This window comes from Maylandia zebra, linkage group LG17 (assembly GCF_041146795.1).
Source record: "Maylandia zebra isolate NMK-2024a linkage group LG17, Mzebra_GT3a, whole genome shotgun sequence".
Taxonomy (NCBI): Eukaryota; Metazoa; Chordata; class Actinopteri; order Cichliformes; family Cichlidae; genus Maylandia; species Maylandia zebra.
The window spans coordinates 26,714,319-26,737,870 of NC_135183.1; the positions used below are offsets into that span (position 1 = coordinate 26,714,319).

A 23,552-nucleotide genomic window follows, 5' to 3' on the forward strand; every position below is an offset into this window, starting at 1 on the left:
AAACCTTCCATAGGACCAGATTGGAATCTTTGCCAGGCTGATTCTGGTCCCTGGGCCTTATGTTTGGCACCCGATTCAGAGTATTTTTTTGGGGGGGGGTTGCAGAAAAGAAATGCATGAATCTATCTAAACTGGAAAAGCATCACTGACATATAAACAGTGTTTACAGTCATGTGCCAAATCACATGTACATTTTTATCTCTGAGAAATGTGTAAGGCAACATTTACATTTTGAATTTCTGGCAAGAGTGCTCCTTTCAGCTCTTTACTGCCTGTGGCCATCTCCCTGTACAACGCATCCACTTAACACACTGTTTGCTGCTACAACTACACATGTTTCTTTTCCAACTATTTATTTATGAGTGACTTATGTATGTATGTATGTATATATATGTATATATTGTACTATTCTTAGTTAGTGTATTGTCTGTCTTGTCTTAATGTTGGTTTAAAATGGAGCACTGTAACAAAAAATAATTTCCCCCAGGGATCAATAAAGTATTCTGATTCTGATTCTGATTCTGATTTACAGTAGCTGCTATATGCTTCCTTTTTCACCAGCTAGTTACTGACTTTGTTGGTGCCAGGGTTGCTATGGTTGCGAGGTCTGCGGTTTTCTGAGTAATTGGCCCACATTTGAAGCATTTCTGCAGGTTGAACTTTTCTTGTCCATGAGTTCGTGTTGTGTATGAAAATTGCTAATATATCCTAAAAATCATAAAAGCCGAACTCCAGCATGCAGGCTTAGATAGAAAACAAACTATTTTGTGATACTCTCCAACACCGGGTGCCTGCCTTTTGGGTGTTATATTGTATTGTTTATTATAGGTTAGTTTGATTGGCCATGAGGCTGGTTTTATCAAACAGACCTGGCAGCTCTGTTTGGTGCTGAGCGGAGAGCTCACAGGAGAGTTTTTGTTGAACACAGCTGCCTGCTGCATCCAAAAGGCTGGAAAACCAAAACAATGACCTGAAAGGTCAGTACAGCCGAGGGGAAAAGCAGTGTTGGCTGATAATTTTCTGTGAAACAGGATGGCTAGCCATTGCAAATGTAAAATACTGCAATGAAGGGTTTATGGAAGTGTTTTAAAATATTATGTGGCTGAAAAACAACACTGTTAAATTCATAGCTATACCTTAGTTACGCCTGAGGGTGAAACACCTGAGAGTTGGTGGTTTAGCAGGGGATACTTCTTTGTCCTCTGCCACCGGGTGGTATCAGGGTGAGCAAGGATGTGCCCAGGGTGGATATTGTCTCTGGACTCTGATCAGACACCTCACCACTCCAAAAACCACGGATGCTTGGTAGAAAGGTGCCGGGGAGTGTTCAGGTATTGGTGTGTAGATATATACTAGTTGTAAGAGTCAAAGAGAATTTGGCATGAGAAATACAGATTTTTTTACAACATGTGTTCAAGCTTAACTATCAGAAACCCTTCTCATCATTAATGGGAACTTGTGTAATTTTCCAGTGCCTGGAAATGTACCTCTATCCTGTTTGTCTCAATTTCTAACCAGGACGAAGACCAAAAAAACGAATAAAGTCTGGTCTGAAAAAAATGTTATTAACTCTTTACCTTTTACCGTTTCATTCTACAGGGTGGGCCATTTATATGGATACACCGTAATAACATGGGAATGGTTGGTGATATTAAAGTCCTGTTTGTGGCACATTAGTATATGTGAGGAGGCAAACTCCTCAAGATGGGTGGTGACCATGGTGGCCATTTAGAAGTCGGCCATCTTGGATACAACTTTTGTTTTTTCAATAGGAAGAGGGCCATGTGACACATCAAACTTATTGGTAATGTCACAAGAAAAACAATGGTGTGCTTGGTTTCAACGTAACTTTATTAAATTGAAGCAGAGCAAAGTTACAGAGGTTTAATTAGAGACACAGCTAAGCATTTTGCAATTTCGCATAATTTTAAAAAGTTTACATTTCTTCAGCAGCAGAAATTTCTTGTTGTAAGTTAGTTAAATTAAAAAAATAAAAAACAAACCGCGGCCGACAGCGCTGTACACAGTGGTAGACTGGTGCGTAATAAGAAAGTGGATAATGCAGAAAACAGAGATTTTTAGATGTGACACTCTTCTTGAAGTACACTGAGAGAGAGGGAGAGCTGTGCATGACGTGTCATTTTATCATGGTGGAAGCAAAACAGCAAAAGTAAGAGGGAATTCATGACGATGTTTACGTGAAGCGAAAGGTGAAGCTTAGTGTGGATCTTCTTTTGCTGATGGTTCAGTCAGTTTTGGTTGGAGGATGATGAAACCTGCAGCGTCAGAATCTAGTGCAAAAAAAAAAAAAAGACGTAAACATAGAAAGCTGACATCTCACCAATTCTGATGCGTCGGCGGGTCCGCGCTCTATGTTTACGAATTTGTGCAGAATCCATGTACCTGCTCTCATTTACAGTTTTAGTTGTTTGGTGGTTGTTGAAATTTTGTGAGGTTTAACCTAACCAATTTTAATCGGTAAACCCACCCCTACTTCTCATAACACATCCAGTCCCAGCAGCTGCCAGTCCATTGTGTTGGATGAAGGTTCATGAGTAGTGGAATAAGAAAAGCTGCCCTGTAGCATTACGGAGATGGATGTCTAATGTCAAAACTTGCTTGAAGTATTTCAACAGGCCCACAATTCACAGCTTCCAAAATAGCCATCTGACGTGAAGTCATACCCTGAAACAAAAACAGCAAAGTAAATACGTACCTTTATTAAATGGCAGCTGCGGACGTTTTATTTATTTTTCTATGTTTGTGCAAGACTGCACGTCTTAAGCAAGCACGAAATAAAGTTTGCCTATGTTTTAATATTTGTGTGTCTATACATATTTGTGTGTCTGTACCTTGTACCTTTGTGGCCCGAGGTAATGAATTTAACATATCCTTGCTGCCTGTCACATGCGTGTTTTTTGTGCACACATGACTGCACTCACTCCCTCATTACGAAGTTTCCCCTGTTGAGAATTGTCGTTACTAGCTACAGGTTTCCACTGACCATCTCCATGTGAACGCAGCTTGACGCCAAAGCATGTGCGGGGCTTTCCTTTGCAGCGTCACCTTTTTTAAAATTAAGTTACAGAACTCATTTGCGACAACCTTGAAAGCAAAAGAAAAGAGAGACAGGTAATGATGAAATGCAGGAAAGACAAGAGATGCTGTAGAGAGAGGTCTGGAGTGTTGCCAAGCAACACAGACTTTCTTGAGATGTCAGGCGTGGGATGTCCACCATTAACAAATCTCAGTCACCAACAGCATAGGTGCGTCAGACTGCTGCACACACACTTGCACATGTCAGCGTTTCCTGACTTTCTACCAGGTTATTTCCTCTCATTTCACCATCTTTACTTCCTTCCTGTTTTTCTTCCTCCGTCTGACTTTCTTCCTCCACACTTAGTCAGACTTGCTTCTTACATTTCTCTTTCTCAAGCTCTAATTTTCTTTCTTAGGAAACAGGGCTTTACTCACAGCTGACGCAGTTTTAAGATGTGTGTTGTAAGGTGTCTTTGTGTGAGAAATGAAAGAATCTTAGCCAGCAAATATCCAGATAAGTGATATCCAGGCTCAGTTTCCAGTACAGTCCACCTTTACAGATATGTTTTAAACAGTTGTATGAGAGCAGATGTTTTCATGATTTGCATGTTAGATACACAAACAGCATAGTCAAAGCCTGCTCAGACATGATCGGTCAAAACTCATGAGACTAAGTGCAGGATAAGCTTCTGGTCTGGTTGACTCCAGATTGTGTGCATTCATATGTAGATATCAGTTTGTAGAGGTTAGTGTTGTGCTGTCACAGATCAGACAGCCATGAGAGCCTTTGAGGGTGCTAAGGAACATCAAAGGCAAGTGTTTATGAGGGGGCAGAAATTATGTGCAGAGCTTTAAAAGCATCTAAATGAGGGAGTAGAATTTGTGTGAGTGGGTGAGTTTTCATCTTATGTTTAAAGTTTAAGATCATTGACCTTTTTCAGATTGTTTAATGTTTTGTAATATTTAATTATTTAAAATAAGCAAGGTTGAAGTTGCTCCATGGAAACTGTATCTTTATCTTACGTGCAGAATTAGACATGCTTCGTTTAAATAAATAAATAAATCACACACAGCAGCTGGCCTTTTGAAGTTTTTCCTGGAAGCAAAGTGGCGGTATCATAATGTCATGCAAACAAACTGGTGATGAGATTCGATGAGTACAAAGAAGACTAAAGGTACTGAAAAGTACTCACTCACCAATCCAAGTGATTTATTTCAGGTGTTCCAGTCACTTCCATCACCGTGGGTGTATAAAATCAACCATTTGTGAAAGAATGGGTCGCTCTCAGGAGCTCATTTACTTCCTTCGTGGTTCCGTGATAGGATGCCACCTGTGCAACAAGTCCAGTCATGAAAAATTTATTATTAAATATTCCACAGTCCACCGTTAGTGGTGTTATAGCAGAAGTGATAGGAAGTGGCAGTAACTCAACCCCAAATTTCTCGCCCACTGCCAACCATTTGGGGGAGAAACATTTTTCCGCTCGTAACCATTGGTTATATTCCATCCAACAGGGCGGATGACTCAAAGAATTTGCGCGTGATGAGGAAACCCAGGTGCTTGGTCATTTTGGAGGCCTACTTAGGTAAATTGCATCTCTCTGGTCTTATTCCCATTCAGACAAAGATGACTCCACCCACACCATTATGCTCCTCCTCTTGCTCATCACTAATACTACAGAAATTCAGAGTACAGAGTTTTTTTCTTGGTGGCATTACCTGGAGTCTTTTAATAAGGACTTCGGGCAGCACGAGTTGATGTGACTACAAAGTCAAAACAGGAGAATCTTTCCTAAGTGTTCAGTAACCAGTCGCAGCAGATGGCCACCCCTCCCTGATCCTGGTTCTGCATGAGGTTTCTTCCTGTTAAAACTGTGTTTTTTCTTCCCACTGTCGCTGGATTGCTTGCCATAGGGGGCCATATGATTGTTGGGGTTTTTTGTTGTTGCTTTCTTTGTATTATTTTAGGGTCTTGACCTTACAATATCAAGCAACTGTTGTTGGGAGTTGGTGCTATATAAATAAAATTGAATTGAACTGAATGGAAAAATTAATTAATCTTGCATTATACCATTGTAATAAATCAAACTGTTAATATGTAGCCATTCTGTATATGCTAGTAGTATAATTCTCTTCCACTCACATAAACCTTGTAGTCATAACTGCTCGGGAAAGGAAACATCAATTTCCTGAAAGAAAATGAGCGTGCCAGTTATGAGATAAAAATACATAACTGAAAATAGTCAGCAGCTATTTGGATGATGTGTTTAATTATTTTAGTAGGATTTCTTTTTTCAGCTCCAGCTTTTCAGATTTGACGTTTGATGTCTAATAGAACCTTTGGAGAAAATTTAATTATCTCATTTTGGACTTGTAAAATTAAATTAAAAGTCAGTAATAGATCCAGGAAAATGTGGTGGCTATTTTCTTGATATTTACTATAGACAAAATTAATTTATCAAGAAAATAATTAGCAGACTAAACGATCAAGCAAATAATTACTTCTTGCAGTCCGTATCTGAGACGTCTAAAACTCTGCAGTGCCTGCAAATGTGTGCGCGTGTGTGTGAGGATTGTATGAATTGAGACAAAGATGTGAACAAAAGTGTTATAAATTTTTGCTCGGAGTGAATAGCGGATGATGCTGTTTGCTCTGTGGATTTTAATCCTGTTTTTCCAGTTAATTATCATTCATTTAATTGGCTGAAAACAGAAATTCTGTCATTCAAAACATTGAATTAGACTAATTGATTATTATTATGTTCTCTTTTAATTTGATTTGATTTTGCTTTCATTTCCCGCTCTTGCTCCCGTCTCTCGATGGGACGTGACGCAGCTCTGTGCTTACACTTGGTGCCTGTTAATGGCGTTATGCCCCTCTAGACTGCAGCTATAGGCTGTCAAAATAACTCAAAAGACACATATAGGTGCTGTCATATTTCACCTGAAATAGACTGGCACAAACCTATAATGCCCTTGACTCCATGAAGATGTGCTGTGGATGCGTGCGCTTGTTTGTGTGTAGTTTTACATCCCGTCGGAGTATCACATATCTCACTATTCTTGAGGTAAACAGGAAAAGGCAGAGAAAGCTGCCGAGAGGGGAATAGAAGCTCAAAGAAAAGCCACCAGCAGGAATTTTTTTTTTTTTTATTATTATTATTTTTTTTTACTGCAGTGTTGGTTTTATAATACGGTGCAGCACAGCAACCCTTCCTGTAGTGTTGATGCCCTTGAGCAAGGCATTGAAAACACAGTACGCTTATGCAGAGACTGTTAAATGTGTGCAAATTATGTTGTGTTCCAGTTCAAATGAGCTCGCGTTAAAGAGATTAAGGGACAATCCTACACACAGGTGACAGAGCGAGATAAGGGTAAATTTGCTTTCTGTGTTCTTGTTTACAAAGGAATTAAAGATGTGGTTAGAAGGCTTTACAGGCAAATAAGATGACTGATCGTACCGAGTTCATATTTAAACAAACATCATTTGTATCCGTGTATTTGTGTAACATATTGATGGAAATTATTTGTGGCCCCACATGACGCGAGGGCTAATGATGTTGGCAGGAAACGTCTGTCTCTGTTATTTTGCCTCTGGCAGCACAGTTATGCAAAAAAAACCTATGATGATAGGTATTTGTCATTTTGAGCGATTTACACTCTGCTAAAAAAAGGGGAATGAACTTTGTCGAGAGATGTGAGGCAGTTGCAGATGATGCTTCATCATGTTTAGCTTGGTCTAATCTCGGGAGATTATGAGTTTCTGGAAAAGAACCGCTCTCTGTTAAAGGAATTTCTTGATTTTTACATAAATATATTTATGAGGTTGCAGTTGCTTAGTGTACCATCATACCAAACCCAGCATGCTGATTTTAAATGGATATAGTGTTTGCTAATTCAGTCTGAATACAAAGATTTAGTGTTTGACAGCTATATCCTCACCAATATAGCTGCCAAGTAGTGAAGCCAGTGCCAAGGAGCCACTGGCTCCACTACTTTGTGCCCCTGTCTCACATCATTTTAGGTCTGCACTGAAAATCATTCTTGTGCACTAAAATAAATTAAGTGTAATAAAGCAAACATCAAGCTGATAGGCAGTATAAAAGATGGACATAGGTACTGTGATGACACCCTGGTGAATAAAATCCTGTTTTGTATGCTGGAAGTGACTGTGAACTGACTGTGAAACCACACATTTATTAACTGACATTTTGTCAGTCCAACTTCATTAGACAATGAACGTATCCTTGGATTATCCTCCTCTCAAGAAATCTACAAAATAGACTTTGGCTACGTCCACACGTACACGGGTATTTTTGCAAACGGAGATTTTCCGTTTTTGTTTTTAAAAAAAATCCTGTCCACACGTAAACGCAAAAACGAAGGAAAACACTGCTAGGAACATGCCAAAGCAACAGGTGGCGATATATTCCTAACCGTGTAGAAATGTTGGCCAATCAGAAATCTAGAAGCCTCGGTGGGAAAGACTAAACAAAGATAGATCTGCACATAGAAACAGAACTGAGTCCTGTGTGGAGGGACAGTAACTGTGTGTGTATATGTAAGCATTTAAACACTGCAGAGAGTAACAGTATTTGGTGTAAGTCCGCCATTGTAGAAATTCATTTCACTGAAACAATAATGTGGCGCACAGTGTGACGTCAAAAAATGCGCACACCTTTGACGCTGCGTTTTCTCCGTTTTCCTTGTCCACATGTAAATGCAAAAACTGAGTTTTCAAAAATATCCACCCTGGATGGCGTTTTTAAAAATCTCAGTTTTCAGTGACCGAAAATGCCGTTTACGTGTGGACGAAAGGCGCAAACACATAGAAAAATCTGCGTTTTCAAAAATACCCAGGTACGTGTGGACGTAGCCTTCAGTATGACTCGAAATGAGTGACTGAGCTCATAAACTGATCAGGAAAAGTGTTCACAGAGGTCAAGTCCAATGGCCCTTCTTTTGGGAGGGATGTTTTTTTTTGTGGCTCTTCATAAGGCTGGTTAGTGGTCTCCAACCACTGCGGTAACCTCAGTCATGGTGGCCTGTGCTTGAAGAAAACAGTTTTCACTCAGCCATAAAAACATATTACACACAAACATAACAATCAAAAAGCAAACACTGCAAGAATGATAACAATACTGCTAGCATGACAACTTCAACATTAACATTCCCATGAGTCCCTGCAAAAACCAGGCATAGTCTGCATGGTTGCCTCACTTGGGGCTGACATATGCATTGCCTTTAATTCTGTTTTTTCAGCTGTTTTAAATGTTTGTAATATTGGCCAGTGATTAACAAACACAAGATCAGACTTTTAAATCAACTACTATATTAACCTCCTAGGACCTAGAGTGCACATATGTGGACATCACATTTTGGGTTGTCTAGACCAAAATACTAAATTTTGCTCCACAAGGGCCTGATTTCCACTTACAAGGACATTATACTGCCACTGTTCTATCGAAATGTAAAAATGTGGATCTCATTTTTCTCAGAAACAAAAATCAGGAAAAACCCCCCCACATAATTCTTTGTTTTTACATTCATGAGGTCTCAAACAGCCCAAATAGCAAAGACAAATTGAAAATGCATGCCATAAAAGAGTTCAGGTCTTAAGCGGTTAAAGATTTGTTTTGTTTTTTTTAATCTGTTCATATTTAAACAGCTTTGAAAACAATGGGATATCAGCTTTCAGTTTTTGCTTCTGGTTTATCAGTAAGGTTGTGTAAATGCAGCCATGGGAAATAAAATAATAACTGGGAAGTTAATTTCAGCTCCAAACTAAATGTGCTTCCTACTGCAAACTTTTTTTCTCCCACCGTTACGCAACGCACACTCACCTTAGCAGCCTTTTGTTGCTTCAGAACTTCCTCCAAAGTTGAAGGACCTGCAGTTAAATGCAGTAAAAGTTTGGTCACACAGCAGTGGCTCTCTGTCTGCAGTCTCTTGCTCCAGCTGGTTGCCGTGTCTGTGGGATTAAGCGTGGAGCCGAGGGAAGCCGCAGTTAGAGCTTTGCTCAATACAGTAGAATACATGGGGAATGTGAAGGGTGTAATTTTCTGTGGAGTGAGTGTCGGTGTCCCATGGGTGGCTCAGCTAGCTGATTTTTGAGGGATTAGCCAGCCATGGAGGGAAATCCAATTCTGCAAGGCAATCCTTGCTCGCTGATCGGACCAACCTGCACCTCTGACTTTTTCTTTCCTTTTCTTCTATTTTCCAGTTTCAGATTTACTTCACTCTGTCCTTTAATTCTCAATCAAATACTCCCTATACCTTACCTATTTTTGTGATTACCCGAGATCAAACAGTAATCCGGTCATTAAGTGATGACGTGATGAATCCTACTTCCGGGCCTAAAGTAGTCTGCGTTTAATATGGCTTTTGTGTTGTTAACATGTTTAATGTTTTGTATTTTCTTCTATTTAATCTCAAAAAGCTCCTAAAACAGTCAGTGATCACTGTTGACCTCCCTCGGCTTTTATTACCGCTAATCATTTATTTAAGCTCAGTTTTTAAAACCTTAGGATGTAACTACAGCCCAGCCCATGCACCAGTATATGAATGACTAACCTCGTATTGTGGATGGATTATCTCAGTTGTTCTCCTGGCTGAAGTTTGGTCCTTTTACAGCATCCAGCTTCCAGCAAAGTTAGCTTGTTTATATTAAGCTAACATACCTGTGTCGCTAGCGGTCACGTAGCACATCATTATATACCAGCTAGCCCAACTTCAGTAACCCTACAAACGTCACTGCTGTTTAGTTTTCTGTTGTCATTTATGTTGGAAATGATAACAGAGCTGTACTTTTTAATTTGTTTCCAAAACCCCGCAGTCAGGACATGCTATATTGTATTTAGATAGAAGCTAGCGAGCTAACTTCCTGCTAACTTCTAACTCCGTTAAATGTCATAAATTCCGTTTTCATGGATGCCTGGATGTTAAACTCAATTGTTACACCTGGTAGAGCAGAACGCTGATAATTTTATTAAAGATGAAAGACTTTAGAGAATTTTTCAACTCTCAGTAATGCCATAGTGATCGTTTGATATATGGACCTGCAGCGGAGTTTAGGTCCAGACATGGCTAGTGACGCCAGACTTAACGACCGGATAGAAATTTTAGAGATGTACTTAATTGCTTTCTTGTAGAATTGTATGGGAAACAAATCCCCCAAATCATAACCCACAACAGAACACATAGATGGAGATGAAGTTTTGACAGAATGGATACAATTGTGCCTGTGCAATGATTAAAAAAAAATTAAAATACAGCTTTTTTTACAGCATTCTGCAGGTTGCCAGATGGGATTTTGGTCAATGTTTGATTATCAAGAAAGAAGAACATACCCATTCAGTTTTGAACTGCCTTAATTTTTCTTCACGTTCTGTCTCTTTTCTTTATTGGTATCCTCTACTGACCGCACCCCTCAGGCCCTCAGAGTGTCCTTTGTCCTTTCTTGTGTTCACCCCTCCTCTTTCTTTCTAATCAAATGGTCTCCATGAGGAAATGCCAGCAAATTATAGCGTCTATTCATATCTGATGGCCTGTGAACTCTGTGTACAGTGTGGGGTGGTGGATTGGCTGTTGGGTGGTACAGCGCTGGGTTTAACTGAAAAAGAGAGATTTGGGATTTAAGTTCCTCGGATGTAACAGAAGCAACAGCACATTTCCTGGTTGGGTTATCAGGCCTGCGCACATGCAAACAGGCACGCACACACAAATGCTATACATAACGAGAGTAAACTCAATCAGAGAAAAACACACAAAATATGCATGAAAGCTCTGACATGATCACACACGCATAAAACCCCCACCAAACTGTATCTGCAGCAGACAGACACGTACAAATGCCACACTGCATTATTACACAGATATAATCAGAAACAATCTTCTGGCCACATGTGGAGGCACATAGACACACACACACCCAAAACGCACACTGTCAGACGTTTAATCTGGCCTGGCAGTTGGATGGGAGCTGCATACGACCTGCTAATTAGTGGCCAGAGGAGGCCTCTGTTTGTCTGCTCTCTTCCTGTTCAGCTCAGACACAAGTTTCTCTGTCCTATCTCTTCCCTTTAAGATAGAGCGAGAGAGAGAGGGAGGGATATGAATGAAGACCGAGTGTGTCTGTTTGTTGGAGGCACAGCACACACTTCTCTGCGTGAAGCCTTTTTGACCACATTTTAAAGCTTTTTGACCCCCCCATCACCTCCAGGGACAAATGGGAGAATACCATCAGAATATCAGGTAGCTAAACCTGCTGTCACCCTGCCGGATTAATTTCATCTCCACATTCAGGTGCTCCTAGGCTTCTGTCGAAAGATTTCTCGGCACCGACTGTCCTGTTTGAGATAGGTGGGACATGTGCTGTAGAGAGACTTGCTCAAACTTTTAAGTTTGTTGCTCTCTTCAGTGAAGCCGGATCGCTTGCTTTCTTGTCTCTCTTTGGCTTACTTTAGTGTAGAAAAAACAAGCACGTTGTCTGAGTTGCCTCCCATTTCTGTGCATTTTTCGTCTTTGTGCGTGAGGAAATCCTTTCTCCTAACTTACCGCACTCCCACTTCCTCTGCTTCTGTTCCTGAGCACAAAGTCATTTTCCTCTTCCCGCTCTGTCTCTCTGTCTCGTGCTCATCTCCTCGGGATTCGCTGACACAAACTCCAAAGTAAGTGTTGAGTAGGATCCTGGCGTCCTTTTGATCTACCTGTGTTTTCCTCTCCCTTCTCTTTTCGCTGTCTGTTTCTAGTCTTATCCAAAGCTGTGGTTTTTATTACACCTGTCAGATTTGACCTCCTTTCTTTTGCCTTGTTTCTGCCAAAGCAGCCAGGGTGGACGCTGGAGATTTAACAGGAATAATAAAAGGTGATGTAGAAGTGAAAGAGAGAAATGTAGCTATACCTGGTAGCAAAGGGTATAGCACAAGTTACAGCACAAAAATAGGTCTTTTTCAATACAATTATTGATTATTTATACCTGTATTCATTTAAGGAATACATTTAGTTACAGTTCTACCTATTGCCATTCTTTCAGTTTTCACCATCACTTCTTTTCATTTTGTTTTTTCCTCCCTTCAGATGCTAGTGGGGCAAAGCTTTCATTATTTCTTTCTGGAGATTTTGTCATATGCTTTTCTTCAGTGCATCTATTAATCAGTGTGACTCCGCTCGTAGCGTTTCAAAAGCTCTGGAATACAGAATGACATCCTCGTTGTTCCTGTGAACAATGGAGACAGTAGCTGAGATTATTCATAACTTTTCCCACCAAAATTTACCATGCGAGTTATTTATTTTCAGATCACAACTGAATTTCCTATGAACTCTGACACTTCCTTTTAAAAGGACAATGGTTCCACTTGTCTCCGTTTCGTTTTGGACCTCTGTTCACTGGAAGTGAACAGTAACTCGGAAAGCTTTATCTTCGTTCGCTCTAAAGTACTGCCCCCTCCCAGCTTCGCGCTTTGGAGCAATCTCATGCATTTCCTGGCAAATCTGACCCACTGAAAAACCCCTTTGGTATGATTACATTCCTACTAATAGTAATAATAATGCTTCAATTTTCAAAACATAGATCCAAAATGCTTTGCAGAATAAATTGAAATGCCACTGATTGAAAATCGAGAATCAAAAAGAAAATTAAACACAGTTAAAACAAAAGCAAGTAAGAACAGAATAAGACTTGGACAAACAGGGTAAATAATATGGCAGTGAGGTCAATACAATACAAATAAATGAATAAGAAAACAATCCTTATAGAAAAACAACAACCAAGAACAACTTTACGTAAAAATACGTTTTGAGGTATGACTAATGGTCCAATGTTGATCGCTCCTTGCTGAGATGATTTTTGTAGCTGCACGAGCTCGTCCATGGAGATGCTACATTTTATTACACCAACTTTGCATGTGCCTGATTTTCCAGAGTTTAAACATGTATGACAGTAATGACTACTCCACCTAGGTGTCTCCAGCAGCCATGGCTTTATAAGAAGATGCAAAGTCTGCTCTCCCCAGTTCTTCTTGTAAAGACATCCACAGTTGCAGGGCTCTAACACAAAGTGCCCAAATTCTTTTTGTAATGATGCCGGCTATGGGAACAGCTAAGAGGGCCTGCAATGGAGAATGCAAGCAGAGGAATTCCTGATGTTTGAGGATAATTTTTCCCCTTAAATTTAAATCCGTAAGTTTACTAGCTGTCAGTCACATAACAGTAAAAAATTATCTTTATCTATAATTCTCTATATGATTCAACAGAAGCATATGTTAAACTTCTGCCTTATGTGATTGTAAATATACTTCAATTCAATTCAATTTTATTTATACAGCGCCAAATCACAACAACAGTCACCACAAGGTGCTATACATTGTAAGGTAGACCCTACAATAATACATACAATGAGAACCCCAACAATCAAATAATCCCCTATGAGTAAGCACTTTGGCGACAGTGGGAAGGAAAAACTCCCTTTTAATAGGAAGGAACCTCCAGCAGAACCAGGCTCAGGGAGGGGCGGCCATCTGCCGTGACCAGTACTTACATGTAAAGCCAGGATTGTTGCTAGACACAGTGCTAGATGAGCGCAGCTCCCCATTATTCAAATCCCAGTTATTTCTTTACTTATTTTGTAATGCAAAAAAGTCAGTTAAATTTATTTAAACATTAAATTATGCCATCTACTTTTCAGCAGCTGCCTTCCTGACAGACTGACTAGTCACTTCAATGATAGTATACCTCAATTCTGATGGTTTTTGTTTGTATTATTGCATGTTCTTGTTGCCTATTTTGCTGCTTCTTTAAAGAAAAAGTCAACTCTTTTTTTTCCATTTACCATCAATCTAAACGAATCCACCGCAAAAGGTAGAGCCTCTTAAAAAAAAATTAAAAAGTGAGATTTTACTGGACCCCAGAAGATCAATACTGAGGCAGTAAAAGTGTGACGGCGATGCTGAAAGTCAGGTTTGTCAGGAGAAACACTACACTGATTTGTGACACAAATCTGGGAGAGTAGGCAGCTCTTCAGAAAACATGGCAAATCTTTCCAAGTTAAAGCAGTGGAGCCATCAGCTTTATAACAGAAAGTGACAGCTTTAATGGGAATCTCAGTTGTGATTTGAAAACAAACAATGAGTAAAAAAAAATGAATAATTTCAGCCATATTCTCATTTGGATCATGAATCAATGGGTTGTGTGAATTAGCCAAGTCTGGAAATAAATCCAGTGACAGCTCTCATACAGTCATTACAATGCTGGTGATGGGCACCAATCACAAGGAAGGTGAGATTTACCATAACAATATATAATAAATAAATAAATAAATTGCATTCATCTACCAAACTTCCATTTTCATATTATAGCCCGGGGTAAGGGGTACCACTGATTGTTGCTGTGAAGTAATCAGCCCGATTGCTGTAAGCATACATGCGGTGACATAAATGAGGCCCCAGGTTGTAAATCAATGTATACATGCAGAAAGGCAGTAATCAGGTTGTGCTTTTAGAAGCTATTGCAGTAATAATGACAAGTTTTGCTTCCTGATTTTTACTCATGACTGTGTAGTGACAAAAATGAGTTTTACAATAGATAAAAAGTGGAATCTTTCATAAACGTTTAGAGGCTACTTTTTAAAACAGTTCTCAGCCCTGTTCTGAATGCAATTATTTTCAATGGGAGAATATGTTACTGTTATATGTTTTCTATGAAACAAGCTTTTATTTCTAGTGTAAATCTATCACAAAAACCAAAAACACCTTTATACTTCTATAGCTGTTGCAATCTGAATTGATCCAATAACCTTTGAGACGTATCAGAAAAAAATTAAAGCGTCAGCTCTACTGTGAAGCTGATAAAGGTTTGGGGTATAGAGGTGTGTAAACCCATATGTGGTTATGGTTTGGTACGGTCTTAAAATCAATGTGAACATGATTTGTTGCACCTTTAATGGTCAAAATAATCTTTATGTCTCAGAAATGGCTCTTTATGGCTGTACTGGAGTGCTCTCAACCTTTCCTTCAGCTCCGTGAGGGAAATCTCTAGCTAACCAGGCTGTCACGTCAAATCTGTCAGCCGAGACGGGGCCACCTGTGGACTGAAGGCGCATAAGTCTGACTGGGTCTGACTGGATTAGTGGTAATGGCGGCCTAATCGAGTGCTGATGGAGATGGAAAAGGGGTAGAAAAAACAAGGGACTTTGAGTTTGTGGGCCTTTTAATGAAGTGGGGTGTGAAATAAATCCCAGACTGAGTGCAGAAGGTGTGAGCGAGAGAAATCATCAAAGGACTGATTGCTCTGTAAGCTAGAATGATTAATCAGTTTTGAGTGTGCTCAGTGTGTGATTGATGGCCTGGTGCAGTGTGGGTAATGTAGTAGCAGATGCTGACAAGAAGAGTAATGGCTGTTGAATTAGAAAAGAGATTAGGAGAAGAGGAACGGAAAGATGAAGTCATTGGGTTTAGAAATATGTATGAAGCAATGGTGAGAACAGGGGCAGCCACACACACAGTGAAGCGTTCACCACTGATCCCATTAGTAAGAGTACAACTTGGAGAAGGTTGCCAAGTGACACTTCAGAAATGATGATGGAGTCTAAGGGAAAGGACAGACATCCAGAGGCTGAGTCGCTGGAAAGAAATGTTTTGTCTTTTTGGCTGAAATGACGCTCGCCCCTGTAACCTTTTCCCCTGCTTCACATCACTCTCTCTTGTTTTTCATTCTTTCTTGGTACACATCTGCCTCACAGATAATGGACCTTTTGGGCTTCAGCTCTCTATCTGAGCCCTTTGGGGCTCAACCTTTTCACCAGCGCCGCAACAAAGTGCAATCTGAAATTTTCCTGAAATACCCAGAGAGCAAGGCTGTTATATAAAGGTCCCACAGAAACATTTCCTTATTTATGATTCTAAATTATTCAAATGAGAGCTGATTTTCAAAATGCTGCAAGCCTCATTTTGCTAAAAATCAATGATCTGTCTCATTTAATATGCAAATGACATTTCAGGCATTCTGCAGTTTAGTCAGAGTGAATTACAATAAGGCTCACAAATGTGTCCAACAGCACTTATTGAGAGAATTGAATGAAGAGTATCCTGTAATTTCTATTAAGGGGCGGATAAGAAATAATCAAGAGGAACCTTTTAAGTTTATTGTGCAAGTTTGGATTTCTAACCTTTTATTTTGGGGAAATGGGAAAAGAAAATCCAACCTGGCTCTGTTAACGGACTAGAGAGAAACCTAAAGAGAGAAAGTAGAGGCAAACAAGTTCATGTGTTTGATTAGGATAGAAGTTAAATTTGTGAATGGAAATAAGGACTCCCCTATTCCTTAAACCTAAACTAGTTGTCCGTTAAATAAGTTAAAAATGTTACAAAGACAAAAGTTTAATGTTTGCAAATACCCTTAAGACACTTGAGCCTTGAGCCACCTTTAGCAATAGCGACTTGAACTTATCTCTCACATCATTGTGAAGGTATTTTGGTCCACTCTTCTTTACAGCATTGTTTCAGTTCATTGAGGTTTGTGGGCATTCATTTATGCACAGTTCCCGTCACAGCATCTCAATGAAGTTGAGGTCGTAAGTTTAACTTTGCCATTGCAATTCGTGCTGTGCTTGGGATCTCTGTCCTGCTGCATGACCCAAATTTGGCCAAGCTTTGGCTTTTAAACAGATGGCCTCACATTTGACACTAGAATACTTTGGTATATAGCGGACTTCAAACAAGCCTGTGTCCTCCTCTATTAACCTTCGTTATTTTGCTAAATAGTTTTAATATGCTCATATTTGTTTTTACTATATATGGTGCTGGGCATTATGGCCAAACATTATGGACATTACTCCAAAAATAGTAGGTAGTTTGTTTAAATCCAACTTTTCAAACGTAAGCCGTGCTGTCTTTAGCTTTTACTCCTCTCTTCTGTGGAACCAGCTCCCAGTTTGAATTCTATTTTTAAGATTAGGCTTAAAACATTTCCTTTTGATAACGCTTATAGTCAGGGCTGGGTCAGGTGACTAAACCCAATAGACCTTGGCTGCTGGGGGCTGCCCATAATGCTGTCTTTACACACTTTTGCAGTTTCTCAGAGCATTGTCTAACCTTGGGGTGACTTTGCTGATATGTTCACTCCTGGGAAGATTGTGGCATTATGTTAACACACACCTGCTGACTATGGTTGCTGCTTGCGCTCTTAATTCCTGTGAAAGCAGTTAAGATGTATCTTGTTCTTTTTCACACAACTTTTTTGTCTTTGTTATGAAGTTTTGCTGATTTCATTTCTCACACTTGAAACCTCAGCTGGGTTAGGGGTAAACCCTTGCACAAGGTGCATCTTAAAAACCTTGCCTATCAAGATAATCATTTACTTCGCTGCTATTTTTACCCTGCAAATAATTGGATTTTGATTTATTCAAACAGAAAAACTAACAATTAAAAATTTCCAGGTTAATTCTGCCTTTTTTTTTTTTTACCTTTAATTTATGAACTCTGTCCTCTTTTTCTTAGTGACTCCTTTCCTCTTTTACGCATAAATATTTTCACGCCATGTGATCATACCCTGAAGCTATTGCACCATCAGAAGATCAGCAGCCTGCTCTCTCAACATTTAATAAGTTGAAATAAAGCTTTTGTATCCCCTTGTATGTTTGTACTTCAAGGTTAGGGTTTGGCTTTGGTTATCCTATCCTATTATTAAAGGATTTTGATCACGTTCATGAGATTCGTCACATTAAGCCTTCAAAGATTAAAGTAAAAACTGCAGTAATGTTACAGCAATTATATGGGAGAAAAGTTGTCTCTTTTGTGTTAAGGAAAAGCTCCAGGAAAGTCTTGTCGATCACATTGAGGACAAAACCCCAAAGTGACTTTCGGATTTTAAAGAAACGAGGAAACTTCAAACTTTTCCCAACCCTTTATTTTAAGAGAAGACTGGCCTAAACCTTTGATGATAATCCAATTGTGTGAACACGGTTGGACTTGAATGATAGCCTTGAGCTGAACTCGCATTACTGATCTGATGTGGTTATTTTCCTTTGTTGTTTGTAATGAAGCACCTCAGGCCAAGGCAAACAAAAAGAACTTTAGCCCCTTAACAGACCTCTTTTTGTCTTAAAAATAAAAATAAAAATCTGCCCTCTCTTGCTTTTAAAAAGTCACAAAATAAGAATTCCTGGCTGGACTCAATCAGAGGCTTCTTCACTTCCCTTTTCAAAGACCATTCATTAACATGACACATCATCTATGGGTCTCTGGAAGGGTATAATACCAGTTTGGCTGAAGTACATAATTAATGATGTAATTAGTGGTGTTTGTCTTATAATGAATGGAGTGCGGCTGGTAGCTTCCAGTGGAATCATTTGAATAAAACATGTAAAATTATGGTGGTGTAAAGAAAAACAGCTATCAGATTTTTCTTGTTGGTGGCTATTATGATATGTTTAACAAACTACCCTACCATTTCTCTTTCCGTGTTTTTTTTTTTTTTTTTTCTTCTTCTCCCTCCCAGGATTCAAAGCGTTCGGCAGAGATCGTCACTTCTCCTTCGCTGGATGTTTTCCTTCCAGAAGACGAGGACAACCCGTATGAGTCTGTGACCACCGCTGTCACACGCAAACCCTCCTCTCTTGATATCAATCAACGACTCAACGCCTGTCCACGCAATGGTAGGATAGCTACACATGTATCTGGCACCTAAAATACTAAAACAGTCCAGTAACTTGCATTTATAAACTTAGGTGTCCTTTTATTTAGGTTATGTAAATATAATACTTACTTGAATATCTAAGACTTTAGACACATTATTAGATACACCTTGCTAGTACCAGGTTGGACCCAAGTTTGCCTTCAGAATTGGCTTCATTCTTCATGGCACATTTTCAAGTACTGGAAACGTTCCTCAGAGATTTTGGTCTGAATTAACATGATGCTACACATCCATGATGTGAACATCCTATTCCACCCCTGGGATCTGGTGACTGTGCGAGTACTGTGTACTCATTATCATGTTCAAGAAACCATTTTGAGATGATTTGAGCTTTGAGAGATGGCAAGATATTCTGCCAGCACACTGTGGTCACAAAGGGGTTTACACAGTCAGCAACAATACTAAGGTAAAAAACGTTCAGTGCCAAGAAAATATCCCCCACACTGTTACACCACCACCAGCAGCAGCATGAACTTTTGATAAAAGGCATGATGGATCCATGCTTTCCTGTTCTTTACACCAAATTGTGCCCATGCTGAAAATGAGACCCATCAGACCAGGCAGCAGTTTTTCAGTGTTCTGTTGCGCAATGTGAATTGAAGGCTCAGTTCAAGCCTTAGCTGGCAGGAGTGGCACCTGGTGTTCAAATATGCTCCTCTGCATTCATTGGTTGTATATAGTGGTTATTTGAGCTAGTGCTTTCTTTCTATCAGTTTGAAGCAGTCTGAACATTCTCTTCTGCACTCTTAACCCTCTCAGGCTCAAATTAAACTTTTTGTTGCTAATGCACAACCAAGTCCTGCAGTGGTACTTCTGAGTAAAAAAAACTCATAAAATATGTATGTGGGGTAATTGGGTTGTTAGTTTTTAACTGTTGCAAATTGGCAACGCCTGGGTCGAGAGGGTTAAAGCGTTACCAAGAGTGCTGTCACTGACTGGATATTTTCTCTTTTTTTAGGCCATTCTCTTTAAGTCCTTGAGATGGTTGTGTGGAAAAATCCCAGTAGATGAACAGTTTGTGAAGTACTCAAACCAGTCTGTCTGGTGCCAACAACCATGCTGTGTTTAAAGTCACTTAAAGTCCCCATTCTGATGCTCTGTTTGAACTTGATGTCTTAACCATGTCTGCATGCCTAAATACATTGAGTTGCTGCCATGTGATTGGCTGATTGGATATTTGGGCAAGAAAGTAGCCAGTAAGTGTAGGTTTTATTTAGGGGTGCAACAATACTCGTATCAGTATTGAACCGTTCGATACAGTGCTTTCGGTTCGGTACGCATATGTATCGAACAATACAAAAAAATTTATTTATTTTATCAACTTTTCTTCTGACGATGCTGTCTGTGTTGAGCGCTCAGTGAATCTGCGTTCGCCTACTCCGCCTAGGCTGCACTGTTGAGTGCAGATCCACTGAGCGCAGCGCAAGCTAGCAAGACAGAAGCTAAGCTCGTAATTGAACCTCCCCCACCCTCATTCAGATCTGGCGTTTGGAACTATCTTGGTTTTCATGTGAAGCATGACCCTGATGGTAAGCGCGTCATCGACAAAAGTAAAACAGTATGGTGGATGTGCCACGCAATGCTCAATTGGTGGGAATTAGTGCATTAGCGCAGTTAGCTTGTTAACGTGTTGACGCCATCCAGCCCCACGCACGGGGCGATCCGCGGTAACTCGTTAACGGAGATTTGCTGCGTTATGGCGTTAATGTCATACAGAAAATGTACAGTCTGTCACTGCAGAAAATCTTAGAATGGTCTTAGAATAATTTGACAGTGGAACATATGGTACATACAAGTACAAGCCATGATCCATATGAAAATCCCACTGCTGTGAAGATCACGACTTCAGTAGCAGAAACGAGCCAGCTGAAAGCCAAACATATTGCCTATTCAACATGAACACACAGTTTTATGGCAGTAAACAAGTGTGGAGACAGTGGGTGAGAGTGAGAGCAGCAGTGTTTGGGATACATGCATTGTTAAAAATATGGTGGCTTTTGTTGGTCTTCATTTATTTAAGGCAGCTTAGCTGATTTTTAAAATTGATGACCGAGATTAGATGTTAGTATCAGGGTAATATACAGATGAGGTCTGAGTTTCTATTTTAATTTTCCACTCCCCAGTAATAATTAGTTCCTAAAACGTACTTTTAATTTGTGTACTTCATTTTCATCCTGTCTTTATCACCTCATAAACATAACCTTAAAATCTTTATAGATCCTGCTGCTGCTTCAGCTTTGTCAACAAAAAGCTTACCAACGATTGGAACTCAATATTTAATTGACATCGTATCAAAAGTTGAAACTTTAATTTAAAATATATTCCCAAGTTAGAATAGAGGCCTGTTTATCACTGTGCATGGAGAGCAGATGCTTCTGTTGCCTTGCTTTGTATATAATTTCAACTGCTGCTCAACAGCTTAGGACTGCCATCTTTTCATATTACAGAGGTTTTCATTGCCAGATTAGCACCCAGAGTCTGTTACTGTTACTGTAGTTTAAATCTACAAAAAAACGTGGGTTGGAGCAAATTAATAACTAATTAATATCATATGCAAACAGTTGCTCGTTTATATTCCTAAATATTGAGGTTCCTTTTAGTCTAGGAGCAGGTGGAAACAAATATTGTATTTGCACTGCTCTCTGAGTAACTTCTAACTTCTTTCAGTCTAAAAATGCGTTTATAACTAAAGCAGCAACCATTCAGCGATTTATACCTGATTCGGTGTACCTTTTCACTGTCATCCACACTGTTTTCTAATCTGTTTCTAGCATGAGCTAATCCCTCGGCCTTTGACCTTTCAGTCAGTTCTGTTTGCTCACCGCTTGTTTGGTCTGCGGCGTTGTGCCTCTGCACCCACGACAACAAACACCCACGGATGCATTCACCCCTTTCACTCGACTACACACTGCTGCAGGTTGTCACGGCAACTGCATCACCGGCTGGTGAGTCACCTGAATGTTGCCATGGGAACTGTCTTGCTAGTGACACCCCCCTCCCCACCACTCCTGAGCAGAGGAGCAGCGAGAGGCTACTGTAGAGCCTTGTTTTCTGTGTGTTTGTCCCGTGCTCGACTGTTGGATCTTGCTCATCATCGACTGTTTGAGAGTTGAGAGTTGAACTGTCAGCACACACTCTAGATTGTGTGCGTGCATGTGATAGGTTAGTTGTTTTATGTCAAAGTGTTTTTGGGTGGAGAATTGCTCCACTGACGTAAAGGAATAGTGTGGGTGTTATATTTGTTCTCATCTCTCTGAGTGCTGTTACCTGGCCAAATGAGAGGGAAAGAGAGCCACACATACAGAGATTGGGAATAAGACTGAGATGTGAGGCAGAGCTGACTACATATCTATGGTATAGGTAAGCATGACAAGAAGGACATATTCACCTATAACACTGAGATAGTTTACATATAACATAGATAACTCCTTCCAGGTATCAGATAATGTGTTAATCCAGATAGACCAAAGGTAAGAAAGACTCTGAGATGGACCATGGACAGGTTATACATTCAGTAGAGGAAGTCAAAGGTTGACTCAGGCTGAGCCATCTCCATGAAAATGACACAGCAGGAGGGAAAATCCTGGATTCCTGCTCTGAGTCCAGTCACATGTCAGCCTAATTGGACATGGGTGTGAGTCAGTCTCTCTTTATCTGCCTCTGAGAGGAAGGATGTGGTGATCAAGGAACATGAGGAGGAAAGGGCTGAGATGAGAGGAAAAGGAAGAGCAGAGTGGGACTTGGTGCAATACACTGCAAAAAATTTGGTTTGTTCTTTGGTGTTATCATATTTAAGTTACTGTGTGGAGGTTTTGGGAAAATACTTAGAAAAGTTCATTACAACCACTGTATTTATTGCAAAAAAGAGCTTTAACAACAACAATAACCACCAATGCATAAGTTAAGGAACAATGTGTTGTGATTTCTAGAGGGATAGACAGGGGTTAGAGTTAAAGGGCTGCATTAAATTTAAAGGTATAGTTTTTTGGACAACCAGAAGTTTTTCTATACCATATGTGGTGTAGGATTGTGGAATAGTTTAACTCTGGAATTAAATCAATGTCCAAACATAACATTATAAAGAAATAATTTCCACAAGGTACAGGGATTTAGAAGGATGCCAGTCACTGGATGAAATATAAGTTCTATATAGATGGTTTATAAAGGTATTATAAGATAATTATTCTTTTTTTTTTTAAAAAGCCACATCTTATTTTAAATACTGTTTTATTATCAAAAAAGCATTTATTTGCTGATATGTTTTAATAAAATTGTAATGAGCCTATTAATGTTGCCAGCAACATTAACAGGTTAGGCCTGTTTTCTGACCACAGTAACAACGGCAGAAGAGACAATTTTTTAACAGCACTATAAAAAGTTCTGGTTCAAGATTTGTTAAACTGGGGACACGAAATGAACGGTACTGCCTCAACATAAAATCTCCACACAGACGGATCAGATGTTACATATGCATTTACAGTTTGTGAAATTGTGTCACAGTCAAAAATGGTGCATAATTACTAGCCTATATTGTGCATCTGAAAATTTTTTAAAGTTAACATCATCAGCGCCTGTAGTGGAAAGCAGGTATCTGAAAATAGGAGTATTTCATAAACTCATATTTAGAAAATGACAAAGAACTTATTACAATTTTTTTATATTTAAGTATTACCAGAAACTCGATCTTTCTAAAAAGGTTCATTTGGATTTGGTTTATGGTGTCATACATACCTGGGGAATATTACACTCCTGAATGTCCATATTCATAGTGTCAGAGTACCAGATATTCATCCTAAAAAAATTGAAGGGTCTAGCTGGATATT

The 23,552-nt window shown here is 39.6% G+C and overlaps 1 protein-coding gene and 1 long non-coding RNA gene across 4 annotated transcripts in view; one reads left to right on the top strand and one right to left on the bottom strand.

Moving 5' to 3' along the window:
• The window catches only part of anks1b (ankyrin repeat and sterile alpha motif domain containing 1B), a 277,926-nt gene that overhangs the window by 134,624 nt on the left and 119,750 nt on the right, over positions 1-23,552 (top strand). For all 3 annotated transcript variants that reach the window (XM_004548325.5, XM_012918365.5, XM_023152666.3), the window contains exon 11: positions 18,532-18,688. In XM_004548325.5, coding sequence (XP_004548382.3) covers positions 18,532-18,688 — 157 coding nt within the window. The remainder of the gene's footprint in view (positions 1-18,531; positions 18,689-23,552) is intronic.
• Positions 1,839-5,860, bottom strand: LOC143413153 (uncharacterized). The gene is made up of 3 exons (XR_013093745.1): positions 4,237-5,860; positions 2,489-2,685; positions 1,839-2,291 (listed from the first exon to the last, which is right to left on the bottom strand). It is a non-coding gene; the product is annotated as an uncharacterized LOC143413153 (long non-coding RNA).